This window comes from Doryrhamphus excisus, chromosome 22, assembly GCF_030265055.1.
Source record: "Doryrhamphus excisus isolate RoL2022-K1 chromosome 22, RoL_Dexc_1.0, whole genome shotgun sequence".
Classification (NCBI taxonomy): domain Eukaryota; kingdom Metazoa; phylum Chordata; class Actinopteri; order Syngnathiformes; family Syngnathidae; genus Doryrhamphus; species Doryrhamphus excisus.
Genome location: NC_080487.1, coordinates 6,927,510 through 6,951,231, shown reverse-complemented (window position 1 = coordinate 6,951,231; position 23,722 = coordinate 6,927,510). Strand labels below are relative to the sequence as shown.

Genomic DNA, 23,722 nt, shown 5'->3' with positions numbered 1-23,722 from the left:
CAGAATTAATTCTCGTACTTTTCATAACTGCATTCAAGACTGGCATGATGACCAGAGAGCTACGTTCCAATCATAAACTGTATAAGGTATAACAGGTCAATAACACTCAATAGTTTATTACTTAGGCCTATAAATATATTTTTTAAATTGTGCAATAAATATTTTACAATAAAAATATTTTTTTAAATAATATTTGCAAAAATGAATCATATATTTAATGACCTCTCCTGGCCCACCTGCAGTACCACCACGGCCCACACTTTGGGAATCACTGGTCTAGTCCAGGGGTCAGCAACCCGCGGCTCCAGAGCCGCATGTGGCTCTCCAGCCTCTTTGTTGCGGCTCCCTTTGCAATGCTTGAATATTTTTTAGCACCCGTGTGGTGAAAATGCACGTCTTTGTTATGAGTTTACAAAAATCCAACTTTGTGTGAGACCATGAATGCATCCTGACTGAGTTCTGACTGGTGACTGAATGAGCAGACAGGATGCTATCCAGTTCTCTCTGACAGGTTAACATGAAGGGAAATGAGTAATACTTTGAGTTATTTGAGTTATTAATTATTATTAATGAGTTATTTGACGATTCTAAAAAATAAATTAGAGCTCATTTAAAAACAAAAGTTTATCTCCAGTACTAGCAAGAGTACTCCAACTCGTCTTTTTTTTCCCCTCCAATGTTGTTTTAAACATACAACGTTTTGCGGCTCCAGGCTATTTTTCTTTAGTGGGCAAGTGGGTGAAATGGCTCTTTTCATAGTAAAGGTTGCCGACCCCTGGTCTAGTCAAAATACAAAAAGGCTGTTTGTTACATTCGGGGTGTTCGGATCAGGATTCTATAGTATTCATGTACGTAGTGTGGCTTGAACGATGCCATGGGCGGATTGACACGAGTCTGACAAGCTGATGTTGTACATAAAGTGACGCTATAGCGCCATACTTTCATCTTTGGCCCCTTTCTCCTATTCATTCTAAATTTTGTGCAACTGATTAATTAATTTTGTTGACACAAATTAATAGCACTTGATTCATTTCATTTGCTGTTGTTTTACAAACGGGAGAACATGTGGCACATTTCTTACAAAACAAAGCAAAAAGCTGCTGTACACGTCGGCGAGCATACACTGAAAAGTAAGTTTTTCCCAAACAGATGAGGCCAAACCGCATAGAAAAATATGCATTTTTAAAATATCCGTAGTGGTGTGGACATAACATTGGCATATGACTTAGCGTATTTTTTGTCTTAAATGCCACAATCAGATATTTGCTTTCTTGTATAATACTTTGTTTTTATACTCAGTATAGTTACTCCAGACCTCATTCACTGTGCAATATCTGATCAACCTCCATGTGCAATACTAAGGGCTCTAAATGCAATATACTAAGTTCTATGTGAAGTATTTCCATAATGCCTCATATTAACTCACTAGTGTATAGACTGGTCATATATCTCATCTCGTTTCATACTACAGTAAACCTCGGATATATCGGACTCGGATATATCGGAAATTCGCTCACAACGGACAGATAAAAAAAAACCTGATTTTTCTGTAATGCATTTCCAATAAAAATTCATTGCATATATCGGATTTTTTATAACGGATTTCGCCTATTTCGGACAAAATCTCCAGTCCCGTTCCAATGCATTTTCATTAAATTTCCCTCGCATATATCGGATGGCCGCATCGTGGCGCTCCGATTCGCCGAATCGTGACAGGCCGCTATACGACGTCATTTGCAGCGTTTGCATTGGTACATTGGAAACATAGTCAAGGAAGTGCCTTTTTATAACGGATAAAATCCGATTTACGCATATACCGGATATAAATCCGATATATGTGTAAAACGGACATTTTCCGGTATACGCATATAACGGATTTCGCTTATATCGGACAAAACCAGTGGGAACAATTGAATCCGATATATCCAAGGTTTACTGTATCAACATACTGTATTGTATATAAAAACTGTTGATTTTGTTAATACTTGGGTTGTTTATATTGTTTATTTTTCTACATTGTGTATTTTGTACTGCTTAACCGACTCTGTACTCTTGCTGCTGTGCAATACAAATTTCCCCACTGAGGGACGAATAAAGGCATATCTTAATCTTAATCTTGCAGTTGTGCTTCAGACCTCGTCCTTTTTCTGTCCTTGTTTGAGCCAATTTGGGAAGTTTTACATTTCCTCACAAATTCTTGCACCAAATATACAAAAACTCACGGCCCTCCCACTGAACACTGCTAACAGTTTAGCCTCATCAAATAAGAACGGCTGAGTGAATGATGACAGTATCTCTTCAACCCATATAAAGCCATGACTTGTAGGTACGGACGGCCCAGTCAGGGTGATACTATGACCAAAAAGGGGTATACTGGGTATACTGGCCAGAGAAGAAAAAACTCACCTGGCATTGTTGGTTTTACCATTTTAACGTTTCGATGCATGAACGTCACATGAGCTCGTCATCAAAGCCAACCCAGAAGGTGGAGGAGGGGTGTACATAATGGGGCGGGGCAAAGTAGGCGGAGGGTGCGGACTCGGACGACTAAGCATTCCTTGGAATTGCCTCGGGGGGGTGATGGGGTTGTCTTGATAAGGTGGGAGGTTTTCACTTTCACTGTCAAAGAGGTTGCTTTTCTGACAGAGAATGTGATCGGAGATTAGCGCCACATCTTGGCTGCAGTGAATATTGCTCACGCTCTTTTTCCTCAAGGTCGATTCCCGGCTGGACGACGCTACCGACTGGCATTCGGAGCTGCCGTCGCTGCTGGCACCAGTGCCTTCAACAGGGGTGACTCTAATGGTAGTGATGGCTTGAGGGTGCGGGTGGAAAGGAGGAGCAATCACGGCACTCGGGGGGAGAGGTTTGGCTGAATTGGGGTCCTGGAAGGTGTTGGGTTTATTGGGATGTGACGGATGTAGAGGGTATCCAACATGTGGGTAGCCAGTGTATGCGACTCCTTCTCCGACACTTTTATTTTCCACTTTGGCACTTTCACTCTCCTGCCCATCCAGTGACCCTCCGTCCTTCAGGGAATCACAGCTGTCGGTATTTCTGTGTAAATCGTTGATGTTAAAAGCTGCCTGTCGTACCGACGGACGTTTTTCTGCAGGATTCCATCGCCAAGAGCCACTTCCATCGGTGCTTGGAGGTTTCACCAAGGGCTTCTTTACTCTTGCCTCTGGGTGGGCTTCAACACGGACGATACTGCCGGTTCGTTCCAAACCTTTGCCTTATAAGAAATAAAGAAAGGGAAAAATGACATTTAGATATAATGTATGGTCACAAGGGTCGCGGGGGGTGCTGGAGCCTATCCCAGCTGAAAGATGAGAAAACATAGTTTTTTGGAAAAAAACAAGCCATTACTGACACCTAGTGACCAGTGTAGAGTACTACATACCATCACAACGACACCATCTTTGAATGCATCTTCTGAATGCCTTCTATTTGTATTTGACTTTATATAGCAATTTTTCATTCATTCATTCATTTTCTACCGCTTATCCTCACATGGGTCGTGGGGGTGCTGGAGCCTATCCCAGCCGAAAGATGAGAAAATATTGTTTTTTGCCAATAGCAATAATAACACTGGAGGTGTTACTATTAGTGGTTTTACTACACTAATCCCTTCTTTATGGCAGTTCATTCCTTCCAGACCTGCCTTTCCGCCAAGTAGGGTTTCTTATTTATAAACGGAATATTTTCATAGTAAGATCATAGAAAACGTGTTTACTAGCTTCTAAAATAAGACGGAAATGTGAAATAGTATAGACTCACATATGTTAGCATTAGCATTATTACCATTACTGACACCTAGTGACCAGTGTAGAGTACTACATATCATCACAGCGACACCATCTTTGAATGCATCTTCTGAATGCCTTCTATTTGTATTTGACTTTATATAGCAATTTTTCATTCATTCATTCATTTTCTACCGCTTATCCTCACGAGGGTCGCGGGGGTGCTGGAGCCTATCCCAGCTGAAAGATGAGAAAACTACTCCACCGCCGACATTCAGACACCAAACAGCTATGTATTATTTTAAAAATTAGTTCAATTAAAATAATAAATTAATTTGGAAAAAATGTGACAGAGTGAAGCCAATGACACGAGGCAAAGTGTGCAAAAACCAAGCCATGCGAGTGAAAATTTTCAACAAAAACCAAATCATACCAAAACCCGTGCTTATGAAAACCAAGGTTTGATAGTAATTACAAACCACAATAAATTATAATAATCAGCGGTGAAATCAGGGCAATATTGTCTGCAATATTGTTAGTATTGCAGCTGATACAGATGATTTTATGGAAAGATACTAGCATCTCAAGGTTTTTCTCACAGTTTAGCTTGAAGAAATTGCAAGTAATGTAGTTTGTCATGTTTCTGAAGACAAAAGTGAAACTGGTAACTGGTGACTGGTAACTGGTAACTGTTTAAGTACAGAATTTCTGAAGGAAGAGTTGGTTCCGAATACTGTGATCAGACTTCATTGACTTATGTACGGTAGTCATGTTCTGATGATGTCATCAAACAGCATAAGTACATATACTGTATGTATGTAAGTACCGCTGACCTCCCATCTCTACGGAACTACTCCATCGGCTCACAAAGACGGAATGATGCTTTTATATTATGATCCCAGCAGTCCATACCTTCCACTTCCGTGGCGCCAGTCGTGGAGGCGGGTGGTGATGGGTCGTGGTCCGTCAGAGCTCTGTATCGGAAGGATCCAGTGCAACTGACAACGCTGCCACCATCCTCGGATCGAGGAGAGCCGAGCAAACTCTGGTGTTTTGAGAAAGACATTACCTGGATAGACAGTGGGAAGGACGTGAACTCAAATTAATTTATATCATACAGATTTCTGTGCTTACAAAAAATGTTTTATTGTTCCGCAATCACAAGTCCCGCTAGATGTGGGAAAAAAATTTACCGCTTTGCTTTCAGCTCTCTCTTCACTCACTCGTGTACAAGATCCAGATATACCATATTTTCGGGACTATAAGTCGCACTTTTTTTCATAGGTTGGCTGTTCCTGTGACTTATACTCCAGAGCGACTTATAAATGAAAAAAAAAATTATGTTCCATAAACCTTGGACACCTTTTCTGTTCATGTTTATTTTTTGTGTAGCTGAATAACCATTGTGTTAGCATATCTTACACCTATTCAGCCTGTTCTCTATTCTTTTATTGTTAGAACTTGCCTTCCAAGAGGACGTAATGTCTGTTTTGGTCAAGTAGTTTGGAAAATAAATTACCCGCAAAAAATGCCACTTATACTCCATTGCGACTGTATGTTTTTTATACCTAATTATGCATTTTTGGACTTGTGCGACTTATACTCCGGAGCAACTTATAGTCCAGAAAATACGTAATATATATACCATATTTTCCGGACTATAAGTGACACTTTTTTTCATAGGTTGGCTGTTCCTGCAACTTATAGTCCAGTGCGACTTACGTATGTTTTTTTTCTACCTGATTATGCATTTTTGGCCTTGTGAGACTTATACTCCGGAGCAACTTATAGTCCGGAAAATACGGTATTATATATAACATATTTTCCGGACTATAAGTAACACTTTTTTTCATAGGTTGGCTGTTCCTGCGACTTATACTCCAGAGCGACTTATAAATGAAAAAAGTGTTTATGTTCCATAAACACTGGACACCTTTTCTGTTCATGTTTATTTTTTGTGTAGCTGAATAACCATTGTGTTAGCATATCTTACACCTATTCAGCCTGTTCTCTATTCTTTTATTGTTAGAACTTGCCTTCCAAGAGGACGTAACGTCTGTTTTGGTCAAGTAGTTTGGAAAATAAATTACCCGCAAAAAATGTGACTTATACTCCAGTGCGACTTATGTATGTTTTTTTCTACCTAGTTATGCATTTTTGGACTTGTGCAACTTATACTCCGGAGCGACTTATAGTCCAGAAAATACAGTACTTGAACCCCTCCACCTGGGGCAGGATCTCATCCCCGACCCGGAGATGGCACTCCACCCTCTTCCGAGCAAAAACTGTGGATTCAGACTTGGGTTGCCACTTCACCAAGGTCTTCCCGATCTCAGAGGTTCCCACTACTAGTTCGTACCCGTTTCTTTATTTATCTATTTGGTAATGGTGATAATTTAGTTGGTTACATTCATTCATTTTCTACCGCTTTTCCTCACGAGGGCCGTGGGGGTGCTGGAGCCTATCCCAGCTGTCTTTGGGCATGAAGCGGGGTACACCCTGGACTGGTGGCCAGCCAATCACATATAGACAAACAACCATTCACACTCACATGTTTTTGGAATGTGGGAGGAAACCGGAGTACCCGGAGAAAACCCATGCATGCACGGGGAGAACATGCAAACTCCACACAGAGATGGCCGAGGGTGGAATTGAACCCTGGTCTCCTAGCTGTGAGGTCTGTGCGCTAACCACTAGACCGCCGTGCCGCCTAGTTGGTTTCAAACTTCTTTTAAAAAGTTACATAGAAGTTGCTAACGGCCTAGCCCGGCCCTTTAACAGTCTGTGTGTTGTAGTTCCAGGTTCAGTGCGAGGCGTCATAAAAACTCGTAAAAAGAACCAATTCCCCATCAGCGTTACCAGACCCACCTGGCTGTTTTACATCTTATTTGTCTTGCTTTATGACCCCCCTAATGCCAAAGCATCCACGTTCACCAAGAACACGTCTCTAGACATTACAGTAGACTTGGTGTCCTGTCACCATATTTCATTGGTTTGGATTAAATATTATATGATATCTTTATCAAAATCCAAAATCATTCACCTGCATGAGTCTGGGTTGACCGCCTGCACTGAGCGGTCGGCAGGGGATGGTCGGCTTCTCTGCTCCTCTCATCCAGTTTTGTTTAGCCAAGGCAACCAGATCAATAGTGCTATCTTCTGATTCACTCTCGTGATCCTTGCTGGTAGAATTTTCCTCCTCGGGAATGTGTACCAGTTGGGAAGATCCAGGGCGGGACTGAATAGGCATTCTGGGTCCACCAACCAGACCGGTGCCTCCGTTCTGGGCCATGGGATTATTATTGACTATTGGAACACAGACGGCGGATATTTTGTTATTATAGCAGGGGATGTGGACTTCCTGGCCAGGGACCGAAGGCATGTAGGTTCCGCTGTGGAGCTCCGTAGCCATGCCCACGGCAGACACTTCCACGGGGTAATGCAACTCCACATTTCTTTGAGGAGACAAGGAAGCTGTTCTTATGCCATCCATCACCTGCAGGGACAGCTTCCTGTTGTCGTTTTTATTCTTCCATTGGCTGAGGAGTTGCTTGGATCGCACTGAATCCATGGAAGTATGGATGGAGGCATGACGCCGAGGAACCCGACCACCCTCCAATGATGAGCCACCATGGGACCTAAACGAAAAAGTAAAACAGTATAGAGATATCCATCCGTTTTCTATGCTGCTTAGCCACACTAGGGCCCCCGGGGGCACACCTTGGGCGGTCGCCAGCCAATGGCAGGGCGCATATAGACAAACATTCATTCATTCATTTTCTACCGCTTATCCTCACGAGGGTTGCGGGGGTGCTGGAGCCTATCCCAGCTGTCTTCAGGGGAAGACTGGTGGCCAGCCAATCACAGGGCACATATAGACAAACAACCATTCACACTCACATTCATACCAATGGACAATTTGGAGTGGCCAATTAACCTAGCATGTTTTTGGAATGTGGGAGGAAACCGGAGTACCCGGAGAAAACCCACGCATGCACGGGGAGAACATGCAAACTCCACACAGAGATGGCCGAGGGTGGAATTGAACCCTGGTCTCCTAGCTGTGAGGTCTGCACGCTAACCATACGACCGTTGTGTAGCCTATAGACCAGGGGTCTCAAACTCAGTTTACTTGCGGGCCACTGGAGCTCGCGTCTAGGTGATACTGGGCCGCATCAGGTTTTCCAAAAAAAAAAAAATAACCATTTATTATAAACAAAAAAATTTAAAAAACTTTGCTTTGGTTCCAATTTTCTACAATAAAAGCTCTGATAAAACATTCCACTGTTCTCAAATATCTTAATTTTTTTTTCTACACAAAATAAGATGAAAAATAAATAAACAAATCAAGAATAAAGAAAATCAATCAATCAGTAATAAATAAATAAATATAATAATAATAATAATAATAATAATAATACGGCAAATAATGAAAACTTAAGAAACCACATATAGTTGGTGGGTAGACAAATTATTTTTTTCAGATTAAAATGAACAAAGCATTATTAGAGCCCTGTAGACATGACAAAACACGACTATAGTCACATTTATACTCTTTTTATTTACAACATATTGCGCAACTGCAGGGTCTTGAGACACATGCTAACTCGCAAACTAGAGAGCTAGCGACCTAAACGGTAGCCTTCAAGTTATTTCCTTTAAACTTAAATAGCCAAAAACTTACCACTTCCACACGGATAGGGAGGATAACTATTAACAGTTATTTAACCTTTAACATGAACATTAATCAAACGTAATAATTTTTTCTGGGTACATGATACCATACAGCATCCATATCAAACTTGCCGCACTAACATTAAACTTTCATATCAAGGCGGGGGCCTCAAACTAGTGGGCCGCGTGTTTGAGACCCCTGCTATAGACAAACAATCAATCAATATATACAATATATACTATATATATATATATATATATATATATATATATATATATATATATATATATATATACTACATACTGTATGTACAGTATTGTTTCATTCATTTCTACCGCTTATCCTCAAGGGGAGCCTATCCCAGCTGGGCGAGAGGCGGGGTACACCCTGGACTGGTGGCCAGCCAATCACAGGGCACATATAGACAAACAACCATTCACACTCACATTCATACCTATGGACAATTTGTAGTCGCCAATTAACCTAGCATGTGGTTTGTGTGCTAACCACTTGACCACCGTGTAGCCTGTACAGTATTGTTTTCTATTCAAAGCATATACTTGTACTTATATAGAAAATACGTAATGACATACGTAAAGCATGGCATCACTCTATTTTACTACTACTACTACTACTACTACGACTACTGTATTCTATTAGTGTATGAATACATGTGTTACCTTGGCAGTGTGCTGCTGTTGAATGTTTTATCAGAATTCCTCAAAGGGCTGGGAGGATGGATCACCTTCACTTCAGCATTGGCGATCTTCAGACTGGTCTGAGAGGGCTCCCGGTAGGAGGAGCTTCGTGTGAGGATCCGTTCCGCCTGATTGGGGGAGAAGGTGCGGGTCGTGGTCCTGGTGTTGATTGGTTCTGGTTGACTGGGTGTCAACATGTGGTGGCTCACTAGATTCAAGAATAAAAGAGGTCATACGGATGGAGCAAACCTCGACAAAAATACATAAAAATAAATATAAAAATAATGTTATTGCTTAGGTACAGCACTTGGGTTCAGACTTGGGTTCGATTCTCCCTTCCATATCCTGTTTCCATGTGTTAGCAAGCTAAAAAGATTAACAGCATATTGTATGCTAACCGAGGCGACATTTTTGTGTGTAGCAATTTACACAAACCAAGGCGTAATATTTGCAAAAATGTTTGTTAACCGGACTTATTGGACATGCCGGACAATATCAGTTTAAGATATTGGTAGGAAAGCCAATACCAATGAATAAATATGAATATGGAAGAGGTACAGAGTACACATTGTTTACCTTGGCGGTTGTTGCTCACTTCTGATTGGCTGACACTCGGGACAGAAGGCGGTGGAGACTTTCTCAGGGTGGAGGGTGGGCGTCGCCGTCTCGGTTTAGTTTCACAAGGCTGGAAACGTCCCACTGCATAAATGCCCTGAATGAAAACATACATTCATTCATTTTCTACCGCTTTTTCCTCACAATGGTCGCGGGGGTGCTGGAGCCTATCCCAGCTGTCTTGGGGCGAGAGGCGGGGTACACCCTGGACTGGTGGCCAGCCAATCACAGGGCACATATAGACAAACAACCATTCACACTCACATTCATACCTATGGACAATTTGGAGTGGCCAATTAACCTAGCATGTTTTTGGAATGTGGGAGGAAACCGGAGTACCGGGAGAAAACCCACGCATGCACAGGGAGAACATGCAAACTCCACACGGAGATGGCCGAGGGTGGAATTGAACCCTGGTCTCCTAGCTGTGAGGTCTGCGCGCTAACCACTGGACCGCCATGCCGGTTGGGTGTCTTATTTAGTAAAAAAACCCAACAAAACTGTAAAATTAAATTACATAGTTTGATGTGGTATGATGTTTAAAGTGCTCCTGAAAAAAGGGACAGAAAAATGAATAATATATAAATTAATAAAATAAATATAAATTAAAAAAATAAATTAGACAAATAATTCAAGTAAAATTATAAGAATAAAATAGTGTGTGTGTGTGTGCGTGTGTGTTAAATATGGACAATTTTAACACACACAAATAACAATTTTGTTAACTCAATGTGGCCGACGAGTCAAAATATTTGCCCACCACTGATCGAGAGGAACACTTTGTAAATACTTTTATCATATACTGTAAGTACAGTACATCCTATAAGATCTAGGATAAGAACTGCCCCTTGTGAGAAATGTCCAAGAAGCAAAACACTGAGAATCAACCACGGATGACAAAATGACTTTCAATCCATTTGTTAGTCACTCAGCAAAAACAAGCAAATAGCGAGTCGTTGTATGCGTTACCAGATAGATAGCAACAGCCGTGCCCAGCATCCATCCACAGTAGACATCAACAGGGTGGTTTCGGAACTGGATGATCCTGGTTAATCCAGCCAGGATGGCCAACATGATGAAAGAAAACACCAACAGAGGCTTCAGCAGCTTGGTGGAGTCTGTCAGTACTGTGTTGAAATACATCTGAAAGACATTTCAAAATGTTTTACACAATATAATAATAGTGCATTGTCATTTCTGGTGTATAAGCCAATATTTTTAAATTAAACTTGGAACCCTATGGCTTACACAGTGGTGCGCCTAATTTATGACCGTGTTCTAATCTCATGACATCTTCGATACTTCAGAACTACTAATCGTTTAAACCCATTAGAAATTGCAGAGGTCATTACTCAATACAACAGTATGACCCATTGCGTCATCATAGATGGAAGGATAAAATCATCACACAGCAACTTAACACTCAAAAAAGTAGCTAGAAAATATACAAGACAAATATCAATATGGCTTTAAAATAAAAAATAGCAACTATTTTATTATTCCCAGCAGAGAAGTTCATTGGCTTGTGGGCCAACATAGGCAGATCCCTCTAGTTGGGAGCTCATTAGAAGCTCCCTTATAGTTCATGATTTGACTCCTACCAAGTTCTCGTGGACTTTTACGCCCCACAATGTCTTTTTATGACATGGACGTGGAGCTTATAGTCTGGTGCATTACAGCCCAGAAATTAGGGGATATATATTTAATGATACTTTATTTTTTTAATATTGCTGGATTTGCAATGGAAACTACGGATGCTCTATAGTGGATTTCTTCCTGATGTACCGAGCACTGAATTCCTGATACCAAAATCAAGCGAAAATTACGCATTACCGGTATGCTTCTTTTTTGTATTTGACAAATGTGGAAAAAGAAACAAAAAAAATTGCCATATTTTTTTGGCAACAAAATAGTCACTAAAAATAGTCAAGTAAAATAATATGTTCTATTAACAGGTTAGACTGGTTAGTCTGAATAAATTCACAAATAATAGTCAAACGAAGTCATGCAGTCTGGAAAGCTGCACATTTTTATGTGGCACAAACATCCATATAAGAACAAAGTAAAAGTGCAAAGTATAAAACTCTGCGCTAATACAATCAGTGACATGATAAACCGGGCTAATTCAATTATATGTTTACAATCCAAAGGCGGAACTTGGAGATAATTCCAGACAGTAGACATACTGAGCTAGCGGGCTTGTTGTTATCGCTACATCCCCATTGGCGGCATAAACATTATAAACTGATAACTCATTTTTGTGGCAATATTGGTTGATATTATCGAAAATCACTTATCAAAACCGCAAAATATTTTATGATTTATGTCACTTAATATGTGCATGCATTCTGATGTGGGTGTAAACTTACTGAGACATACACAGCACCAAAGGCAGCCAGTGTTGCATGCTGGGAAGGGAAGGATTTCCTGTAAAATAAAGAAGAATATGTGGGTTTTAGGATACGCTTTCAAAGGGGATAGCATATCCAAAAATGGGCCTGTTCCACGTAGAGGAGTAGATCCTTCAACATTCTATGACCAACAATAGAAAAGGCTCTACTGCCTCTGAGCCAGTGTTCACCAGAAGTAATGTAAGGGGACCTTTCATACGCATCTATGCATTATTCTTTTTCTTGTGAATTTATTATTTCTCTTCAAACAAGCAAAAATATGTTTTTTTCTGGTTACTCGATTAATCGACCAATTTCGGTAGAATACTCGAGTACTAAAATATTGGATAGCTGCAGCCCTAGTTCAAGCGTTTGTCGGTTTTCTCTCTATAGTCATCCACAACTCACCCACACACACACACACACACAGCAATCCCTCACCAGTTGGTGCTTTGAATTTACAAAAAAAAAATTTTTTAATGTGTTAATAAAATGGAAATTTTAGCAGATTTTACTGATTTTTTTGCCTCAATTAAGCATTTTCAAGAATTAAAATGGCAAAATTGGGCTGCATGGTGTTCGAATGGTTAGCGCGCAGACCACACCTGAGTTCGATTCCACCCTCGGCCATCTCTGTGTGGAGTTTGCATGTTCTCCCCGTGCATGCGTGGGCTTTCTCCGGGGACTCCGGTTTCCTCCCCCATTCCAAAAACATGCTAGGTTAATTGGCGACTCCAAATTGTCCATAGGTATGAATGTGAGTGTGAATGGTTGTTTGTCTATATGTGCCCTGTGATTGGCTGGCCACCAGTCCAGGGTGTACCCCGCCTCTCACCCAAAGACAGCTGGGATAGGCTCCAGCACCCCCACAACCCTTGTGAGGATAAGCGGTAGAAAATGAATTAATTTATTATTTCTCTTTAAACAAGCAAAAATATGTTTTGGGGTTTTTTTGGTTACTTGATTAATCGACCAATTTCGGTAGAATACTAAAGTACTGAAATATGATTTTATAAATTTATAATTTTGTTAAAAATTTGTTAAAATTTTGTTAAAATTTTGTTAAAATGTGTTAAAAATGTGTTAAAAATGTGTTAAAAATGTGTTAAAAATTTTTTAAAAATTTGTTAATAAAATGAAAATGTTAGCAGATTTTTACAGATTTATTTGCCTAAATGAAGCAATTTCACAATTAAAAATGGCAAATTTAAGTAAAATAGAAATATAAGGCATTTAGATGATACTCTTGCGGCCGTTATGATGGCAAACTTTGAACCCTTGATGTACCTTCCCGTGACGCACCCCACTTGGCTCCTCTACAACACCGGAACACATCTACGGCAACATTGGCCAGTGCCAGTCGGTGTAAATCTGACATTGTACACCAAAGTGGGCCCAAAAAACTCCACTATTAATGAGATATGTTATTATATTTTACACTGAGATGTGTCCTGATAGTTAAACATCACACAAAAAGCACATATGACAAGCCACACACACACACACACCAAACATTCATAATATTCACCAGGAAAAGGAAACGTTTACCTGCCGGCAATGATGAGGCTGATGTCTTGTCCAGAACAAATATCCTCCAAAATAAAGGCTTCGTCACAACTTGACATGTTCATGTGTGTCAAATTGGGTTTGCAAACATCCAGCCAGTAAGGTGTGTGCTGCCCGGTGGAGAGCTGAAAAATGTCAGTTATCAGCGCTGTCACACACAAGCCGAAGATATGGACACCTGGGGGGGGAAGCATTGCAAGAATTATTTTTAATTAACTCTGAAACGCCTTGAAAATGGTTTGGATAATTACTGGACACAGCCTAAATACTGCTTAGTGTCGATACCGACACCAATAACAATAAATGGTCACACTAAAAAGACGGTTTGATGATAATAGATTGTCCTTGAACCTAAATAAAACTAAAATCATGCTGTTTGGTAACAGCAGAAAGGACACGTACCAACAAATACAAATAGACGGTGTAGACATTGAAAGGGTGAAGGAAAATACATTTCTGGGATATCACAATAGATGAAAATATGAGCTGGAAACCTCATATTGCTAATATACAACATAAGGTACACAGAAATATTTCAATATTGAACAAAGCAAAATTTGTTCTCAATCAGAAATCACTCCACACTCTTTATTGCTCTCTGGTTCTACCATATCTTACTTATTGTGTGGAAATATGGGCTAATAACTATAAAAGCAATCTTCACTCGCTAAATGTACTGCAAAAAAGGTCAGTAAGGATAATTCATAATGCCGCCTACAGAGAACATACTAAGTCCTTATAAAATCACAAATACTTCAACTTGCTGATATAGTTCATCTTCAAACAGCTAAAATAATGCATACGGCTAAAAATAACCAATTAGCTAAAAATGTCATCCAATACTTCTCTACAAGAGAGGAGAAATATGATCTCAGGGAAGAAGTACATTTGAAACACTTCTATGCTAGGACTACGTTAAAAAGCCATAGCATTTCAGTATGTGGAATCAAACTATGGAATGGATTGAGTAAGGACCTCAAACAATGCACAACGATGAGCCAATTCAAGAAACAATACAAGCAGTTGATGTTTGCTAAATACAAGGATGAAGAGTCTTGAACCAGTCATGATCTGCTATATATATCACTATATTGACACTTACTATGGTACCCATTATGTCATCGGATGCTCATATCACCTCCTACTTCGGTATGTGACAAAAAAAAAAAAAAAAAAAAACTTAAACTATATTATGAAAGCAGGAAGTGAACAAATGTAACAGTTACTGATTGTAAAATTACCAGATGGAGGGGTAGGATTTAATAAGCTTCGGTGGCATCCAGGCTGTTTTCTTACCTATAAAGCGTACAGCCCTGCGAATGTAAGAGTTGAAATGACAGCCTGCAGCATTGATATTTGTCTCAATCTGTATTGTTGATGACCTCCTCGACACGTAGCAGAATACAATGGCCTCTCCGATGAGAATCTGCACAAAAGAACAAGTAAATAATTGAATTAATGAATTGCAGTAAACCTTGTTTTTTTATGACGGTTCATTGGTTCCTGATTTTTTTAAAAACCTGATATGTGAATTTCCGCAAAAAATTCCTTATTTGTAAATGGAATATTTTTGTACTTAGAGTATAGGAAACTTGTTTACAACCTTCTAAATATGATTTTTAACAGTCCTCCACACATGAAATACACCCGTACATTCACCTACTGTATGTATGCTCCTATTTCCCAATATAGTAAACACAATAAGAGAAAATATAATATCTAAGAGGGCTGCACGGAGGTCGAGTGGTTAGCACGAAGACCTCACAGCTAGGAGACCCGAGTTCAATTCCACCCTCGTGGAGTGTGGAGTTTGCATGTTCTCCCCGTGCATGCGTGGGTTTTCTCCGGGTACTCCGGTTTCCTCCCACATTCCAAAAACATGCTAGGTTAATTGGCCACTCCAAATTGTCCATAGGTATGAATGTGAGTGTGAATGGTTGTTTGTCTATATGTGCCCTGTGATTGGCTGGCCACCAGTCCAGGGTGTACCCCGCCTCTCGCCTGAAGACAGCTGGGATAGGCTCCAGCAACCCCACGACCCTAATGAGGATAAGCGGTAGAAAATGAATGAATTAATGAAAATATCTAATCTAATATCTTACATCCGCAACATTAGTCTGACAGATAGCACATTTTCAAAGTTTATATCATAAATATCATCAATGATATTCAATATGGCAATAAAGATAATTAGTACATAGTGTAATTCCTCAATAGGTGCGTACTTAACTTGAGTACCGGTAATATGTAGTGTTGATTAGGACATACAGTTCATGTATTACATCTGGTTACCATTTGCTATCAAACATTATCAATATACAAGAATTTAAAATGATTATGCAAAACATAATCCCGCCGTAGTCAAGACAAAATATTAAAAATCTTTCAGCAATGACCACATTTTTCATTTCATCATGAAATAATACTTAAATAGCTTAAAGGGGACCTAATATGAAAATTTTTCGGCCCTTTATAATGAGATGTGGACTCCTATAGAGCAGCTACACACAATAACCCGCACTCTTTCCACAAGCTTTCTAGATCTTCCAGAATCTGCACCCATTCCAGCTGTATTTCTTTGGATTACTGTTTTAATTTATTCCACCCATAAAATATAAATAAATGAAGTAGAGAATAGCTTCTATGGAACACTGACAAGCATTAACATTTCACATTGATCCAAAACTGTAAAAACAATAACCCGCGCACAAAGCTTTCTAGATCTTCCAGAATCATAGCCGTACACCCTGGACTGGTGGCCAGCCAATCACAGGGCACATATAGACAAACAACCATTCACACTCACATTCATACCTATGGACAATTTGGAGTGGCCAATTAACCTAGCATGTTTTTGGAATGTGGGAGGAAACCGGAGTACCCGGAGAAAACCAGGGAGAACATGCAAACTCCCCACAGAGTTTGGCCGAGGGTGGGATTGAACTCAGGTTTCCTAGCTGTGAGGTCTGCGCGCTAACCACTCACCACCGTGCAGCCCATCAAGAAACATAAACATGATTTTTATTCAGTTGTGAACTATTTTGTTAGCTCTCTAATGTCAACACCATTTCCAAGCAAGTAGATAAATCCAACTAAAAAGGTTAGCAGACAAAATTCCATGCTAGTCAGTGAAGAGACTGAAGAAGTACGTTCTACTCACGGTGGCAACTGGAATGGCAAACACCAAGCTGAAGAGCAGAGGCAGAGGACAAACTTCCTGTTGGGGTATGATGTAGGGTAGAGACAGACTCTTGTCGTTGCAGCTGTACCCAGAATGCACTGGTTGGAAAATATCTGTCAACTCCAGGAAGTAGAGACTGATGACAGACAGGGCTAGAATCGGGAGCTGCAATAAAACATAAAGAAATTAAAAGTAAAGGAGGCGTGGGTGCGCTGCGCTGCGCCAGAATGCGCTGCTCACAAAATTTGCAAAGAGTCAGGTGCGCCGTGCCTGGTCTAGGAAATTAGATCCCATTGTCTTTAGCAAATTTCCCTATTAGAATTAAAAATTAAATTGCTACTATTTATTGCAAATCTACATTTCTCTCGCAATTTCATCATCATTTTATTTGTCAAGTCCACCCACCCACGGCCCGCCTCCAGGCATGCCCACTCCGATGTGATTGGTCACATGCCCAAAGTGCTTCCTAACTACGAACAAACCCAAATTTCTAATATAGGAGTTGATAATAAATTAATAAAGTCTTTGCAGAGCTAATTGAAAAGTGTTTAGGACAGGAGTCTCAAACACGCGGCCCGCAGGCCAAATGTGGCCCACAGGACACTAGTTTGAGGCCCCTGCCTTGATATGAAAGTTTAATGTTAGTGCGGCCTGCGCAAGTTTGATATGGATGCTGTATGGTATCATGTACCCAGAAAAAATTATTATGTTTGATTAATGTTCATGTTAAAGGTTAAATAACTGTTAATAGTTATCCTCCCTATCCGTGTGGAAGTGGTAAGTTTTTGGCTATTTAAGTTTAAAGGAAATAACTTGAAGGCTACCGTTTAGGTTGCTAGCTCTCTAGTTTGCGAGTTAGCATGTGTCTCAAGACCCTGCAGTTGCGCAATACAGTGAAGAAAATAAGTATTTGAACACCCTGCTATTTTGCTATTTCTCCCACTTAGAAATCATGGAGGGGTCTGAAATTTTCATCGTAGGTGCATGTCCACTGTGAGAGAGATAAACTAAAAAGAAAAATCCAGAAATCACAATGCATGATTTTTTAACAATTTATTTGTGTGATACAGCTGCAAATAAGTATTTGAACACCTGAGAAAATGAATGTTAATATTTGGTACAGTAGCCTTTGTTTGCTATTACAGAGGTCAAACGTTTCCTGTAGTTTTTCACCAGGTTTGCACACACTGCAGGAGGGATCTTGGCCCACTCCTCCACACAGATCTTCTCTAGATCAGTCAGGTTTCTGGGCTGTCGCTGAGAAACACGGAGTTTGAGCTCCCTCCAAAGATTTTCGATTGGGTTCAGGTCTGGAGACTGGCTGGGCCATGCTAGAACCTTGATATGCTTCTTACGGAGCCACTCCTTGGTTTTCCTGGCTGTGTGCTTCGGGTCGTTGTCGTGTTGGAAGACCCAGCCACGACCCATCTTCAATGCTCTGACAGAGGGAAGGAGGTTGTTCCCCAAAATCTCACAATACACGGCCCCAGTCATCCTCTCTTTAATGCAGTGCACTCGTCCTGTCCCATGTGCAGAAAAACACCCCCAAAGCATGATGCTACCACCCCCATGCTTCACAGTAGGGATGGTGTTCTTCGGATTGTACTCTTCATTCTTCTTCCTCCAAACACGCTTATTGGAATTATGACCAAAAAGTTCTATTTTGGTCTCATCTGACCATAAAACTTTCTCCCATGACTCCTCTGTATCATCCAAATGGTCATATGCAAACTTAAGACGGGCCTTGACATGTGCTGGTTTAAGCAGGGGAACCTTTCGTGCCATGCATGATTTCACATCATGACGTCTTAGTGTATTACCTACAGTAACCTTGGAAACGGTGGTCCCAGCTCTTTTCAGGTCATTGACCAAGTCCTGTCGTGTAGTTCTGGGCTGATTCCTCACCTTTCTTAGAATCATTGAGACCCCACGAGGTGATATCTTGCATGGGGCTCCACTCCGATTGAGATTGACCGTCATGTTTAGCTTCTTCCATTTTCTAATGATAGCTCCAACAGTGGACCTTTTTTCACCAAGCTGCTTGGTAATTGCTCCGTAGCCCTTTCCAGCCTTGTGGAGGTGTACAATTTTGTCTCTGGTGTCTTTGGACAGCTCTTTGGTCTTTGCCATGTTACAAGTTAAAGTCTTACTGATTGTATGGGGTGGACAGGTGTCTTTATGCAGCTAACGACCTCAAACAGGTGCATCTGATTCAGGATGATACATGGAGTGCAGGTGGACTTCTAATGGGCAGACTAACAGGTCTTTCAGGGTCAGAATTCTAGATGATACACAGGTGTTCAAATACTTATTTGCAGCTGTATCACACAAATAAATTGTTAAAAAATCATGCATTGTGATTTCTGGATTTTTCTTTTTAGTTTATCTCTCTCACAGTGGACATGCACCTACGATGAAAATTTCAGACCCCTCCATGATTTCTAAGTGGGAGAAATAGCAAAATAGCAGGGTGTTCAAATACTTATTTTCTTCACTGTATGTTGTAAATAAAGAGTATAAATGTGACTATAGTCGTTTTTTTTTACCTAATTATGCATTTTCGGAGTAGTTTGGAGTAGTTGGAATGTTGTATTCTGGTGTTAAACCATGCTAATGCTAATGCTAATGCTAATGCTAATGCTAATGCTAATGCTAATGAGGTTCGCGCATTTGGAAGGGAGCCCTGAAAGAAGTTCGGCATGGCTCGAAACGCTTGCTTTCAGAGGGCGTTCTAGCACTGGCGGATGTCACAGAGCGCCAGAGGTTCCTTGTATGGGCATGCGCTGAAGGCCAGATGCGCTCTCTGCCATCCCCCCCCCAAGCTCTGCTTCCCCCTGCGCTCCCTCAAGCTTCTCTGTTTGAGGTGTTGGTAGCCATGTCTACCAGGAAGTGTTTCTTCGGGTGTTCCTGATTCCCTACCAGGAAAAGAAACATTTGAATCCATCACCGGCATTTCACACAGGACTGTTTTGTGAACAGGGGCCAGTATGCAGCTATGTGGAGCTGCTCAATACAAAGGCTGGGAAATAGTAGGTCCAATTGAACACACATGAAGTCTCTGTCGTCTCCTGCTCTTTTTTGCTTAGTGTGTTTATTTCCCGCTTTGCCGTGACCTCAGTTAATGACAATAGAACCTGCAAGAAATGTCTTTTCTTTTCCTTGATGGGAGAGGGGGGGAGAATTAGCAATTTAGAGGACTTGTTTGTTTGCTTTTTACGAGCTGCTCTCCCGGCGCCCCCTGCTTCGAGGTTGTGTTCCATTTCTTGTATCTGAGCTTCAGCGGGGATTTTTTTTTTCTTCCTTGGACATTTATAGTCTGGAGTGCATGGATACAAAAATACACTTAATTCACCGGGTTTGGTTGCCTAGCTGCCAGTTAGTGGGTAGGATGATGCAGCAGGCCGAGATATAAAATGCGAGCACATAGCATCTCTGACAGACAAAGGGCGAGTACGGTCGTACACACACACACACACACAAAAAAAATGAGACCGAAAAATACTGTTGACTTAAGAAGGAGGCCAACACATCGAGTATTTCATATGATGATATTTCTCAAAGAAAACTCAATTTGGGCACAATGACTTTATCTCTATTTTGTCTTTATTTTAGGATTATGGCAGGGGTAAGTTTTTCACCCAGGACCGCAAACTGAAAATCAAAAAATGCAGGGGTCCAGCTTGATATTTTTAGGTACTGTTTTTTATTTTCCACTCACAAAATGACCTATTTCAGGAGAAAGAAAATAGGATTTTCTTCATACATTATTAATGAGATATTAAGCATTACTCCAATTTACTTTGTCAATGATAAGACAAAGTTAATATCTTGACGTTTTGACGTATGTTGGATTAGTTTTAGCATCTTTCATGCACAGAATGTATACTCTGTATGCTATAGCTAACGTATATTTATATTTGTTATTTAACAATCCCCACCCTCGGTCATCTCTGTGTGGAGTGTGCATGTTCTCCCCGTGCATGCATGGGTTTTTTTCTGGGTATTCCGGCAAAAACATGCTAGGTTAATTGGCAACTCCAAATTGTCCATAGGTATGAATGTGAGTGTGAATGGTTGTTTGTCTATATGTGCCCTGTGATTGGCTGGCCACCAGTCCAGGGTGTACGGCTATGTATATGTATCGAGTTATGGGGCATTGGGTCTGATGCTCATCGCAGAATGATAGTACAGTATTTTCTGGACTATAAGTTGCCTCGGAGTATAAGTCGCACAAGGCCAAAAATGCATAATTATGTAGAAAAAAACATATATAAGTCACACTGGAGTATAAGTTGCATTTTTTGTGGTAATTTATTTTCCAAACTACTTGACCAAAACAGACATTACGTCCTCTTGGAAGGCAAGTTCTAACACAGGGGTCTCAAACACGCGGCCCGTGGGCCAAATGTGGCCCGCAGGACACTAGTTTGAGGCCCCCGCCTTGATATGAAAGTTTAATGTTAGTGCGGCCCGCGCAAGTTTGATATGGATGCTGTATGGTATCATGTACCCAGAAAAAATTATTACGTTTGATTAATGTTCATGTTAAAGGTTAAATAACTGTTAATAGTTATCCTCCCTATCCGTGTGGAAGTGGTAAGTTTTTGGCTATTTAAGTTTAAAGGAAATAACTTGAAGGCAACCGTTTAGGTCGCTAGCTCTCTAGTTTGCAAGTTAGCATGTGTCTCAAGACCCTGCAGTTGCGCAATATGTTGTAAATAAAAAGAGTATAAATGTGACTATAGTCGTGTTTTGTCATGTCTACAGGGCTCTAATAATGCTTTGTTCATTTTAATCTGAAAAAAATAATTTGTCTACCCACCAACTATATGTGGTTTCTTAAGTTTTTATTATTTGCCGTTTTATTTTTATTATTATTATATTTATTTATTTATTACTGATTGATTGATTTTCTTTATTCTTGATTTGTTTATTTATTTTTCATCTTATTTTGTGTAGAAAAATAAAAAGTAAGATATTTGAGAACAGTGGAATGTTTTATCAGAGCTTTTCTTATAGAAAATTGGAACCAAAGCAAAGTTTTTTACATTTTTTTGCTTTTAATAAATGCGTTGTTTTTTTTTAAACCTGATGCGTCCCAGTCTCACCCAGACCCTAGCTCCAGTGGCCCCCAAGTAAATTGAGTTTGAGACCCCTGCTCTAACAATAAAAGAATAGAGAACAGGCTGAATAGGTGTAAGATATGCTAACACAATGGTTATTCAGCTACACAAAAAATAAACATGAACAGAAAAGGTGTCCAGTGTTTATGGAACATAAACACTTTTTTCATTTATAAGTCGCTCTGGAGTATAAGTCGCAGGAACAGCCAACCTATGAAAAAAAAGTGTGACTTATAGTCCGGAAAATACAATATTTGAAACCATGGACTCGTCTCCTGACATAAAGGCCTAGGAAGTCATTCTCCTGGGTTCCAAGGGACCAGATTCATCCTGTCAGGCAGCAGCAGGTGAGCTTCACAGACTAAGTTACCATGGTAACTGACTCCGAGTTTGACTTGCCGCACTTCTGGAATGAAAAACCCCAAAGTTTCCCTCATTGCAGGTTTTTACTAAACCCTCTTTTTGGAAGACCCCCCTGCCCCCTTCCCCCTGAACTCCAGGCTGTGGCATATTATCTATTATTATTATTATTAGTACTATTTTGTGTGTGTGTTTTTCTTCTCATAATGCTTCATAATGTCTCATTTATGTCTAGAATATTCCCTGGGGGGTGGGGGGGGGCAATAAAAATGCCGTTGTGGGTACTTGGGACACTGAAGGAGATCTCTTTGGAATAATTGTAGATTTTCACATAGAAAAACATTATCACATAGATAGATAAATATAGATAGATAGATAGATAGATAGATAGATAGATAGATAGATAGATAGATAGATAGATAGATAGATAGATAGATAGATAGATAGATAGATAGATAGATAGATAGATAGATAGATAGATAGATAGATAGATAGATAGATAGATAGATAGATAGATAGATAGATAGATAGATAGATAGATAGATAGATAGATAGATAGATAGATAGATAGATAGATAGATAGATAGATAGATAGATAGATAGATAGATAGATAGATAGATAGATAGATAGATAGATAGATAGATAGATAGATAGATAGATAGATAGATAGATAGATAGATAGCTATAGATAGCTAGCTAGCTATAGACATATTGAATTAGATATATAGATATAGATATATAGATATAGATATATAGATATTTAGATATATAGAATTAGATATAGATATATGGATATAGATATATAGATAGACTAACCTCTACAAAATAAAAACATGGCAGAAGGGTAACGCTGTCCTCCTTGCCGAATTTCAGACGTTCCTTGGAAGACATCCCGACCCGCCGATGAGCTCTCCCGTTGCTGGGAGACGAGCTGGACTTGATTCCCGTCCCAATATTTCTGGCCGTGCTCGCTTTTCCGATAAGAGCCGACGCAAAAAGGTTCTTCTCTCCGGTTCGTCGTCGGCCCAAGCTGCTAAATGTCTACGGAGTCCGACGGAGGTTGAGTACTCGCGGTGTGGCATCCGAACAGACCCATACTGGGAACATAGGAAGGCGTTACAGCTCTGCTACTCCCACGGAGCACCACTGTTGCCATAGATATGCTGGTGAAGGCAACAATACGCACCCAACATCGCATCCTGTGAGATTTTCAAAATAAAGCTACTCTACGTTTAGTATATTTCCTCCTTATAGCTGTAAAATATACAATTTATTTGGCGTGTGCGTGTTTATTATAATATTGACAAGGTTTTTCTTTTGTTTTTTATTTTATTTTTTGGAAATTAGGCTCTTTCAATCCAATATAT

The 23,722-nt window shown here is 40.1% G+C and overlaps 1 protein-coding gene across 1 annotated transcript; it reads right to left on the bottom strand.

Moving 5' to 3' along the window:
- LOC131109961 (phospholipid phosphatase-related protein type 4-like) lies at positions 1 to 23,516 on the bottom strand. Its single transcript, XM_058062550.1, has 11 exons — positions 23,172 to 23,516; positions 16,851 to 17,036; positions 14,987 to 15,116; positions 13,673 to 13,868; positions 12,104 to 12,161; positions 10,704 to 10,877; positions 9,696 to 9,831; positions 9,102 to 9,327; positions 6,790 to 7,384; positions 4,659 to 4,815; positions 1 to 3,235 (listed from the first exon to the last, which is right to left on the bottom strand). Exons 1-11 carry the CDS (start codon positions 23,244 to 23,246, stop codon positions 2,430 to 2,432), a joined length of 2,739 nt encoding a protein of 912 aa, XP_057918533.1. The 5' UTR covers positions 23,247 to 23,516; the 3' UTR covers positions 1 to 2,429.
- Positions 23,517 to 23,722: the final 206 nt, after the last annotated feature.

What these genes read in the sequence shown, in the direction of transcription:
- LOC131109961 (XM_058062550.1), bottom strand. Translation starts at nt 23,246, where the DNA reads ATGTCTTCCAAGGAACGTCTGAAATTCGGCAAGGAGGACAGCGTTACC. An exon ending in AGTGAGCAACAACCGCCAAG is followed by an intron (nt 9,328 to 9,695) that starts GTAAACAATGTG and finishes TCTTGAATCTAG; the next exon opens with TGAGCCACCACATGTTGACA. An exon ending in GTCAACCCAGACTCATGCAG is followed by an intron (nt 4,816 to 6,789) that starts GTGAATGATTTT and finishes CTGTCTATCCAG; the next exon opens with GTAATGTCTTTCTCAAAACA.